Source organism: Pleurodeles waltl, chromosome 2_1, assembly GCF_031143425.1.
Source record: "Pleurodeles waltl isolate 20211129_DDA chromosome 2_1, aPleWal1.hap1.20221129, whole genome shotgun sequence".
NCBI classification, from domain to species: domain Eukaryota; kingdom Metazoa; phylum Chordata; class Amphibia; order Caudata; family Salamandridae; genus Pleurodeles; species Pleurodeles waltl.
In genome coordinates, this window is record NC_090438.1 from 609,385,781 (window position 1) to 609,398,265 (window position 12,485).

The following is a 12,485-nucleotide window of genomic DNA, read 5'->3' on the forward strand; positions in this document are numbered from 1 at the left end:
ATATTAAGAAACCTTATAAAAGTCACACGGGATAGTCTAAATCCACACAATAATGCAGAAACAAAAGAAAATGTGACATACACGATTCAAAGAGAGAATACTATCAGTGTGGATAACAATACTCTTCGGATTGCATGTGCCCAGTCATGGTCTCAGTGTGTCGTAAGAGTGGGAAGGACAATTACTTTAAGGAAATATTCAAGAATCCAGTTGAAGGGACTCACATCAGACACACAGCAACAATAGAAGACACCTCAAGGCCAGGGCTGTGAGAGACGAAAACGCAACACCTCTCGATTTCGGAAGACCTCATGCACAACATAATGCTTGTGAAGATCGCAATCAAAAGATTCACATGGGAGTTCACTCTTACTCACAAGGGAACAATGAATATATGTTTGTCATGTCAGGTGAAAATTCACAATAAAGAAACGCTCCTACCTATACCTTATGATAGGAAAACATCCTGTGTGCTTCAATCTAAAGAGTGCAATGTTATTAACCAAAGTTTGTGCTGCTGAATACGAAAAAAACACCAGATTGAAGATAAAACAAGCAAACATGTAAGTATACATATTGATGGAAACTGCCATGCCTGGGCAAATGCAAGATGACATTTGCATACAATAACCACACCTTAGAAGCTGAAATACATGTGAAGGATGGGCCCTTCACAGCTGGTTGTCTATTCAAGCTAGTTACCGTATTCTACATGGTGGGTGACAATTCAGCAGAGATACAATAATGTCAGAAATTAGTTACTGACGTGGGGAAAATGGAAGGCTTCGAAGTACATCCGCACATAAACAAAGTCGTCAAGTCGGTGGCTCACCCCTCAAGGAAAATACTGTTTCATTTACAAAGCCCAGTTGAGGAGGAACTGTTGGAGCTGATGGTGGCTAGCATCATTAAATAGTCTCGAGGTCGTATTCTTGGGTATCCCCAATACTGGTGGTGCCCAAGTGTAATATGGGCAAAGTACATTAATGCTTTGACACGAGGATAACCAACACTGGCCTAGAAAGAGAAACACAGCAAGGACCTGTGATAATGCTTTTAAAGGAGACCAAGATATTTTCCAAGCTAGACTTAAAAGATATCATCAGTCGACTCTTCATAAGGACTGGCACTGCATCACAACCTGCTCTCATCTAGGGATATTTGGTTCAAAAGACAAAGCTGTGGCAAGTCTTCAGCAGTGGAATTATTCCAAGAAGTCGACAAGAGTCATGAGACCCAACGTCATTATGGTATGGTATAGATAAGACATTGTAGTAGTCAAACCTCTAAAATGGAACACAACAAGTTGCAACATCAGGAATGCCAAGCATTACTAAACGGAATCCCAACTCTTAATACCAGCAGGTGGAAATTCCACAGAAATCATACATTTGACATTTATTTTCAGATAAAAGAATGAAAAACAGCTGAAACGGATATCAGTGACGTCTGGTCCTGTTTATGCATGGTCAGTTACTGCTCTCTCTATAAAAAAACGCTATGAGAGAACAAATCAATCAAAGACGCGCAGTCGAGTTCATCCAAGAACGTGAACACACTTTCAAGAGGTCAAATGGATGGTCAGCAATGTTGCCAATATGTCATAATTTCATCCAATACTCTGAACATAAATCGTCATAAAAGCCAATCCAGGAGGCCTGAGACCCATTTTAGAGCAATACTGCAAAGGTGATCATACATTGTGCAGTACACCAACAGGAGTCTAACAGACCTAGAACAGGCATTTTCGCTTTTTCACAAACAGAGAAGGCGAGTTTGGCTGTAGAGTGGGCATGCTAACACTATCATATCTTTATATATGGAAAGCAAATCTCAATAAAAAACAATCATCAAGAACTTCTGACAATATTTAAAATTCGAGAGACAAGGTGTCACCTTCAATTGAACGATGGGGAATTCACTAAGCAGAAAAAGTGTCCACCAAAACACACAAGTATGGGAAAGACAGCATCCCCTAAATTACAAGCCACAACATCTGCTACCAGCAAAAGGAATAAAAAGCTCATTGGTAGAAGAATATGTCAACTTTGTTATGGATCAGGCAGCACCTTCATCCATCTCGTTCCAAGATATTGGTGAAGTCAATCAAACTGACTCTACATTAGGGAAGTCAAACACAGAATTAGTAGGAACAAATGGCAGCAGATATAGAAGACTCACTAGAGATGCTTGCCGAGGAATAGTTGTTTTCCACTTAATTATTTCATTTATTTATGTTAGACCTGGCGTCCTTGGTGTGATTTTCCCCCAGTGTGTTTTGCCTCACTCCAGTGTGTTTGCTAAAATTGTTTGTGTTGCCATTAGGACTCTCAGCATGTTACCTCTCGTACTCTGTGGTAACTCTGTGGTACAATGGTTGTGTTCTCTTCCTTTAATATGGCAAAATGTACCTTCTCCTGAGTGGTACTTTTAATTTACTTTTAAGTCCCTAGTAAATGTTGCTACATGTACCCATGGCTAGTACATGAAATGCTTCTAATAGGCCTGAAGCACGTATTGTGCCAAAACATGTCTCAGGGCACCCTGCCGTTTGAAACTTCCATGTCAACATGGCAAAATTAACCTTTTGCCAGGCCTAAACCTTCCTTTTAATACTTATAAGTTACCTCCTAAGGTAGGCCCTTCCGACTCTTAGAGCAGGATGTTGGATGCATATATTTTGCATGTATTTTAAAGGTTTACATGTCCTGACAGTGAAAAACCTCTAAAGTTGTTTTTCACTGTTGTAAGACTAGTTTTACCATAGACTAACACCGGTTTACCTTTTATACTCAATAAGTAATAACTCCAGTTTGAGAGCAGATACATCAATACTTCTTCCATTCATTTGGATTGTAACTTATAATCCTCTTCAATGGTAAGGTCAGATTTTAAGTTACTTGCTGCTTTTAGAACGGTACAACAACAACACGGTGATGGATGGAATGCTTAAATTACTCTCGGCCACTGGCATTTGCTCAGGCCGCATGCAAATCAGCCTTGACCCTGTTCCAATGTGAACAGTCCAGCCCGAACTACCTAGGTAGGTCCTCGCTGAACCAGAATACAAGCAACCTAGAACCAGAACCAGAACTTCAGCCAGGTAAAGCTTGCCTGCAGTTTGAGCTTGACTATTCTAATTGGCATAGGGTCAAGGCTAATTTGCATATGGTTGGGTCCAAACTGAGGTGGCATGGTGTGTGAAAAATAATGGATTGGGATGCAACCTGAGCAATTCCCGGTAGCTGAGATTAATTCAAGCATTCGATCCACTGCGTTGTTGTTGGTTTTAGAAAGGTTGCAGGTTTCTGCTTAAACCAAATGTGCCTTGCTGCCAGTGTGCAGGTTCACATGGCTATGAATAGCTACCCTGTGGTGTGTTGTGAATTCCTTCCAGAAATGGGCCTTGGGTGTGGGACAGGGTGTTCTTCATCTGAGCAGGATGTCCTGGGAGGTTGTACCCAGCCCTACCTGAGATTCAAAGGGTAGCCTCAGGGCTGTCTGTCGTGTCACTGGTAAATGAAGCTCACAGTTAGGACTGCCTACCTTGTCCGACCTACAAAGGTCCCAGGAAAGGGAGGTTAGGCAGAACGGGCAACCCCTACCTACAGGCTGGTACTGGGTATAATATTATCCCCTTCAGAACCTCTCCTCCTAGACCTATTGAAGATTCAGCAGGAGAACCGCCCTGCTGTCTGAAGAATAAAGAATGGACCTGCTTTCCTTGAACCCAATACTCTCAGAAGTGAGTCCAAGGCTCATTTGGCTGAACTTCTGTTTGAGAGAAAGGCACACAACAGGCATCCAAATGCCTTTCCATGGAACTGCCCAACCGACGAGACCGAACTAGACCTCCCTGAGCCTTGCTACTGGCATCTGCTTGAGTGATTCCTGATTCCTAAGAGGTGCCCCCCAGGTCCTGGACCCTTGGCTTGCATCAGAGGGTACTCCTCCTGAACTCCAGGTGAAAATCTAGAATTTTGGGCTCTTCGTACCTGTGAACAGACTCCTTGTTGTGAACAATGACCATTCACGATGCCCACCTAAGTGAATCTCCAGCAGCAACTGCTTTACACATCAACCTCAACAGATTGCATCAGCAGCGACAGTCCGCGTTGAATGCCAACATGAAGCTCTAGTGACGACCTGCTCTGTTTGATGAAACAGCACCCATCTGCAATGCCTGACCTGCTCCTTGTGCCGACAATGAATTTGTTGTGGCACCACCAACATAAAGATCCAACGAAGACTCCTCAAAGTTCCTCTCCTGAGCAGTACTTGCTGGAGATTCCCATCAGCGGACTCCTCGTGTGGACTTGGATGCTGAGAAGGTAAAATCCTCACTGGGGCAAACCTGTTCCCAGTAGCTGACCAGCAGTCTACCACAGTCACCATGAACTTATAACTGTGACCCAAACCAGCGCAACCAGATACCCACGAGTGACACTTTATGCATTTGGCGCTAATTTCACTTAGAACCTTGAAAGCTAATATGTCCGGTTTTAATGATTGAAATGTTGTCACTTTGGTGTCATTTTATCAATTAAATTCTAGTGGGGTTTGGGATTTTGCTTGTGCTCTATTTTCACTTTATTACTGTTTGAGTGCTGCATTAATACTTTACACATTGTCTCTGAGTCAAGCCTAACTTCTTTTGTGCTAATCCATTGTATAGATTGTAGCTTAAGTTGAGGTGAAAGTTTACTAGTTCTCTAACAATCATAGAATCACATTCAGGATTGAAGAATAAAGAGCTGTTTGACAAAGGTTGTTTGGTGAAACATGGATTTATTTACAGCTTCTCTGGTATTTCAACTAAGTTATGCATAGTAGATGGTGCATAGGTTTCTGCCTTTAACATTGATGGGGCCAGTGTCCTCAAAGAAGTTCTAAAAAATGTACTCACTGCACTAAATGTACTGGAGGAGGACTTTAAATGAGAAAAATGTAGTGTGTTGCATCAGTAGAGGAGAGACCTTTTAAAAGTAAGGATTCAGGCACCACTGCTCAGAATATCAGAATTGAGATTAAAGAGAGAGTGAGTTAGGGCATAATTTACACATTGGCAGATGGCTAACAATCCCCCCTGGTCAGTGGAGGAATGTTCCCCATTACCCTAGCAGAAGACCCCTAATATTTAGAAATATCTGGCACGTAAGTGGGGATGGTCGCTGTTATGGTGGATATATTGAAGGTCCTGAAGCTTTGCTGTGTAGGTACCATTTGACTGTATATGCTAAGTGAAGTTTTTTTTTTAAAAACACAAACTTCGAATGTATTAAGTTATTTGAAAACAAAACAAAAATGCTCTAACAAGATGGGAATTGCTTCCCTGTGTGTGAACGTTAATTATTTTTTTCCTGTTTAGGCTCACCGGCAGTACTGAACAGGAACATCCGACTAAAAAGGAAAAATGGTCTGTTGTGCTTTAAACAATGCACCAGTGTCAAACTGCTGGCTAATCAAAGATTTTTTTCCACTGGAACCAGTGTAGCCTTTGCCACCCGAAACACAACACTTCCCCAGCTGTACATGGAGTGGGGAAACTGCAAGTTTGGTAGGTGGGACACATTTGCCAAACTCTAAATGAGATCCAGAATCTTTGTGCGTTACAGCAATCCTCCCAGTTTCTTGTTTGTGCAGTTCAGGAGAATAATTCTGGACTCACAGAGGATAGCTTCATGTGGCACACATTGAGGCTCATCTTTATTTCGAGACACTGGAAAAATGTAGCTGTTCAGGTCTATGTCAATGGCATTGTCAATAGTAAGCCATGCATATGTTTCCTGTTTGTGAAAAGGCTTGTCACATAAATGTGGGTGTATCACAGTATTTATCTTTCAGATAAGCATGTGAAAAGAAGGAATGTCTAGAAGGTGATAAAGAAGTCAAGGCCACAAGGAAAGGGGAAAGTGGAGATAGTGATAGAGATAGAGATGTACGCAAGGCAGATTTTGAGACTCAAGGATGGCTAACAGTGTTTGGGCCAGGTTAGGTGATAAGGTGACAGATGAACCTGACCAAGAGAACATATTAAAGAATGCCTCTTGAGAGACTGTGAGCTAGTAGGTGTATTGGAAAGAAAATGTTCCATGAAGAGTAAGAGGATATAGGCATAAATTAATGAGAGAATTGTAGTTTGTGTGGAAGCCCATAGGTAAAGGGATAGGGTAGGATTTCAGCAACTGCATGGGTTTGAAGAGAAGAAATATGGAGGTAAATAGTAAACAAAATAGATGTTGAGGAGAAGATTTAATGAAATATGATAAAAGGGGTGGAATGGAATAAACATGGGAGTACAAGAGGAGTACATGTGTTGAGAGTAGAAGCAGTCAGAAAACAGAAGAATTCATTTAGGAAGAAGGAGGAGATGATGAGTGATTCTAGGAATGTTAATAGGTAGTGTGAATATGCAGCATGAAAACAAAGAGAGAAGAGGTATGACTAAAGAGGTGGATGAAGGCCCGGAACTCTCAGAAATAGAGATAGTTGTGCAGGTAAGCAGAGCATGAAAATCCCTCAATAGAGGATGTAACATTGAAAAAGAGTTGTGTGAAGAGGTAGAGGGGGTGTGTTAGTATAAAGACTCAAACATCCATATATCCAGTCTATTCATGGTATCACATTTCATTTTGGGTCACCATTGTGGCAAGTCCTTAGTGGCTCTTTGTTAGACCTGTCAGCCTTAGGGTGCACCCCAACCTTTTCCCACCCTCCTCCACTATTTCTGACCTTTTTTTTGCTGGTATTAGGACTCTGTGCGCTTTGCCAGTGCTAACCAGTGCCCAATGCTTCTAGTGGACCTGTAACACTGGTTATGACACCCACTTAACGATGCCTTTTAAAACATTTCTCAGATCTGTCTGCCATTGCAGTGCCTGTGTGTGCTGTTTTGACCTTGCATCTTGACCTGGCAAAATAAACCTCTTTTTAGGCTCAAACCTTCCTTTTTAATACATGTAAATCATCCCGAGGCCCTGAACAGCCCAGATGCGCAATGTATTTAAACATTAGGACATGTACTTTTATGTTTTACATGTCATAGTAGTGAAAAACTCTTACATTTCTTCTTCACTAATGTGAGGCTTATCTCTCTCATTGAATAACATTGGGGTTGCCTTATTATAATTTATAAGTGCAATTTCCAAATGCAAAGCGATGACTGATTCATGTTTGGTGTCTCTGGAATCATAATGTAAAATCCTAACTTATAGTGAAGTCAGATTTAAATTACAATTCTGAAGATGCCACTTTTAGAAAATTGCTGCCTTAGCAATTTGATGCCTGCCTCCTGTCTCTGGTCACATGACTGGGTGTAGTTAGCATTTGTTTTTTTGTGTATTCCTCCTGGACAGCCACACACAATGGGAGCTTAGATGTGAATAGATGAGCCATCACTGGCATGATGGGAGGGAGGAGTTGGGCACAGCCTCACTTATATCTGAATAGGCTTTGTCCTGTTAACACACAAAAGGCTTACCAACCCTGCATTGTCACAACAGCCTGCCTGGAGCAAGGGCAGGGGAGGCAGGGAATTCCTTGCACTTCAAGGTCACTCCCTAGATGCTTTTCCCACCTTCCAGAACCAGGACACCAGGGTATAAAAGATGGACCTCCGACACCACAATTTGAGTACACTTCTGGACCTGTGGATACTCTGCCAGGAAAAAGGACTGCTGTGCTGCTAAATGATCTCCTCTCTGCTGGATGGAACTCTGCTGGACTGCTGCTCTGCTGTGCTGACCTGCTTCCGGCTGCCCTCTTGCCTTGGTGAGAAGGGCTGGACCTGCCTCACTTGAACCCAGACCCCAGAGTGATTCCAAAAGCTAGTTGTCTCACTCCCTGATCTGAAGCCTTGAGGAAATAAAAATAGGCTTCCAACAACCTTGCATCTGCGCCTGGACTCTGCCATCTTTGAATCTGCCCTGCCAGATGGTGCCACCTCAGTCCTGAACCCTTAGAAGTGGGCCTGAGGTTCTCTGCCACTGCTTTCAGAACTGACACTTTGCAATGTTTCCCTGGGGCAGGCCCTCACATCTCTCATTGACTGCAGCCTTGACAATGACGCCAGACTCCGCATCACAGCCTCACAGCTCTTTGGAACTGATGCATCACCCCAGCTACACGATTGATCCCCGACTCAAGACTTCCCCTGCCCATGGGATACTCTACATTGACAAATCAGGATTTCACACTGCAATCTCACTGCATATCAGAACCAACGCATCGCCTAAGCTGTGTGATGCATCTTTGACACAGATACATGCAATATTCTTCAGAGCAGGATTGAAGGTACTTTTATTCAGTGGACCTAATTGGGTCCCTGTAGTTGTCCCCTGCTCCATCACAGCTGGCCTGAACTTTTGACTTTGTCCTGGTCCAGTGTGACCACATATCCACAGATGTGGCTTTAACGCCAGTTTGTGCTGTATTCTTTAAAAACTTTGAAATCTAATATCTCTGGTTCTACTGATTGGATTTTTGTTTTCTTGTCTTGTTTTATTTATTACATTCTACTATGCTTGTCTAACTCCATTGGGGGCTTTGTTTTCAGCGTGTCTTCACTCTGTTGCTGTTTGAATTGTTTCACATACACTCACTATATTGCCTCTAAATTAAGCCTGCCTACTCAGTGGCAAGCAACCAAGGGGTTAAGCACAAGTTAATTTGGGCTTTGCTTGTGCCTTACCATGACAAGGATTGTAGTTGCTCCTTGACTAGTGCTCTGCAGCCCATCTGTCATGATCTGATCCTGTTTTTTAATAAATCTACTGACTGATGGTGGATGTATGGTTAGATTGTTTTTCATCTGTGTAGCTTTCTGGTTCCAGTGATCAGCTGCTCTACCTGGCTTGTTGGGTGCAGATGAAATTGAGTGGTTTTGTATTGATGTGTGTCAGCAGATCAGAAGATGATTGCAATTGCCCTGTGTGCCCCTTGTTTCTGTTTTCTGTCTAGTTATAACATTTTATATGAATTTTCAGAAACATTCAGCAGTTGAACCCCAAAGGATCAGCACTGGCACTCGAATCTGCTTTGCAATATTGTGTAGGTGTTAATAGTGTAGCTTAGGTTGTGACACAGTGTGTTGCAAGTTTCTTTAGACACTGTGTCACCTTCTTGACATTCTGATGCATCTTACTAGCATAGGTGGATCAGGGTGTGAACAACATGCATTTGGAAATGGAGGTTGTGTGATTTGATCTCCTGGGCTAGATTCTGCAGTATGTGACTTGAAAGCATGTGACTGGCAGACTCATCACCTCAGTAACATAAATTATGCTTTAATGTTCATGTGGAGGGAACTATCCTGTGGATGGAATGTATGCTTTCCTGCCCATGCTCTTGAATAAGGTAAAGGACAGATAATTGTTTATTCTCATCATCTAGACATGGTCTTGCATGTGCTGGTTCTGAGGCACATTCTTCATATGACACAAGGTTTCCTGTTTCCCCCAAAATTTTAATGTAGGTTATCCTGCGATCTCAACTCCTATTAAGCAATTTCTTCCTACACTGAGATGCCGTAGACCAATATAGACACCATTCTTGTGTTTTGTAAATACATCTACATTGATTTTAAACTGGAAGAAGCAATTGGGAGTTTGTCACTATTCTTTGGAGAATTAGATATTTCTATTTATCCATCTGCCACAATATACTATCTTTATGTCCAACACAGTGCTTGAAATGGAAAAACAGAAGTGCAGGTGCTCTGTACCAGAGTACCTGCTTGTTTCTGAGAAGTGACGGTACTCTCTAATTAATAGTATTATGTTTTTCCGAAGAAGTGCAGGTACTGTCCCTCTCAAAATAAAAAAGTGCTGGTACTCAGTACCGGACAGTACCGGCCCATTTAAAGCACTGATCCAACCTAACGTAGAGAGATCTACATGGTTAACCATCCTAAACGTATAGTTCTTCAAAGACAAGCACACACCCAATAGGGCTTTTTTACTTGGTCAAGATAAGTAACATCGCATGGTTCTTTCACACAGATCCCCAATTGCTATCAAATTGGAATAGACGCTGCATTAAGAAAAATGTTATCTTTCCATAAACTCCATACTTTTAATGCTAAACTGTGTCACGTACTAACAGTCGCAGTACAAAGCAAACTAACGTTTCATAAAAAATATTGTCGAAGCCAATAGGTCTTATCAGTAAAAGACCTACTTACTATCTACATTGACATTAGCTAATGCCAAAGTAACTGCCACTGCATCAAGACGCGTGCACACGTGCCATTACGCATGCATATAGTTCCACATGCACGTGCATGCATGAGCTGCCATCTTGGAATTAGCTTTCTATTAAATAAATGCCATTCCAAGATGCCTGCGACGATTATGCATTCACCATGTCAGAAGTATATGTATTCATCATAATGCATGCTTACGCCTGAAACCATTCGTAGATGGCGACAAATTTATATCCATGCGTCTGCATGCACCTTGATGCACCAGCAGCCATTTTGCATTTTTATTAACCATTCTAACCTGGCTGATGGCTATTTTTGAATGGAAAAAACAGCACAACTGCCGGGCTGTCTTACTATGAACAAAATATAAATTGAAAACGCAGAGTGGGCACTGGGAGCGGGTAGTAACAATGAGCAGAGGGAGAGGAGCAGAGTTCTAATAGTTCCAGGTGAGTCAGGATGCCTGCTTGTCAATTAAAACCAAGGAAGGACAGGTGTTCCCAAAGAGAGGTGAAAGGTAAAGGGACTGGTCCAAACATTCGAACCACATATTATGTATATGAAACAACGGGGCAGGGAAGACATAAAAAGGGATTTAGGCATGAGCAAAGCATGCTTTGAGATCTCTAAAGACAGTGATTGGTAAGGGTATGCAAACACGGTATCAGCTACACAGGATACGATTTTAAACAATCCCTTTCTGTTTCTTACTTGAGTAGTGTGCACGACTCTTACCAGTTGTCATGAGGAAAACTTAGCTATTAGTAGAGCAACAATATAAAGGAAACATATGACCCTTTTTCAGGTCAGCTGCCTACAAAAGGGGTAATACATTAAAAAAGAAAAACGTTTTGTATAGTGTATTCTATATTTTACTATTATGACTGTTTTTCTTTCAGTTGACCCTTCTTTGATATTTTTTTATAGCGGTCCAGTTCTTGTACTTGCATTGGCTGGGGAAAAGGCTGTACAGTACTGGAACATGATGCTGGGCCCAGAGACAGTGGAAGAAGCTAAGGAAAAAGAGCCGAACAGGTATTTTCTTTATTGACACTAAAAATAGATACAAACACTTCAGTAGACTAAGATGCCTTCTTTAACACACTGTTGCCACAAATCATTTGTTGGCTTTATCTCCCACTTATTTTCACTTTGTCCTTTATTTCGTGGATTGGCTGCTTCTATCTGCCCTGGTCTTTTCCTTCCTTCCAATTGCCTGCCAGTTAGAACCGAGGAGCAGCTGTTGTGAAATATTTCACGTAGGGCACGTTTTATACTCACTGTGCCGAATTATTGTTACCTATCTGTATACTCTTGTTCTTGCACCATAAGCAATATATTATGTTCATATTTGCATTACTGAGATTTTAACAATCAAGTATCAATACAGTAGCATTTTATGTATGTACATTCAGTAAAACTATCATCTTTATAACTCATACTCAGCTGACACTTTTTGGTGTTATTTTCGCTTGTAACGTATTGTGATTATTACGTTGTATTGAGATAGTATGTGTTGTATGTTTTTGTTTCACTGTTATGTTATATTGAGGTCCCAGTGTGCGTATGACATTCTGAGGAGCAAAAGGGTGGGAGCCACCAAGCCATCAGCTTTCCCCAGTGGCCCTCCTTAACCACCCATAGCATTCAACACTGTGCCAAGATGGGAGCATGGTAGATTTATTTGATGTTTTTGTATCCATTCAGTCATGTCTTACTCTTCGATGTATAACATTTCTCCAATTCTTTCGGTCATAACAGAATTCTTGGAGATTCTTGTCTGTTTCATTTGTGACTGTGTCTAACCACCGTGAACTTGGTCTTCCTCTTTTACTTCCATCATGGGTTCGTTGACAATTCAAGTGAAAGTTCGGGCTTGATCTGGTCAGTTGATTGATTCATTCTTCTAGCAGTCCATGGGATACGCAAAAGCCTTTGGCAGCACCAGAGTTCGAAGAAGTTGATTCTTTGACAATCATTTTTTATTAATCGCCCAGCTTTCACATCCATATATTGTTACAGGAAAGACCATTGCTTTGATGATTGGTATCTTCGATGTCAGCGAGATGTATTTGCTCTGTATTACTTCCTCTAGGCTCTTCATGAATTTTCTTCCCAATGATAGCAGTCTTCTGACTTCAGGGCTGCAGTCGCCATTAAGGCTTAGCTGCAATCCTAAAAAAAAAAAAATCTTTGAGTTCTTTCATTTCTGAGACTTTGTTAGGATCCTGTTGGCATTGTTTTAGTCTTTTTCACATTTAGCTTTAGTCAAGCTGCAGCACAA

General features: G+C 41.6%; 1 protein-coding gene across 1 annotated transcript in view; it reads left to right on the top strand.

Annotated features, from left to right (window-relative positions):
* Positions 1 to 12,485, top strand: part of NME8 (NME/NM23 family member 8) — a 165,528-nt gene that overhangs the window by 98,340 nt on the left and 54,703 nt on the right. The window contains exon 6 of the mRNA XM_069208147.1: positions 11,129 to 11,236. Coding sequence (XP_069064248.1) covers positions 11,129 to 11,236 — 108 coding nt within the window. The remainder of the gene's footprint in view (positions 1 to 11,128; positions 11,237 to 12,485) is intronic.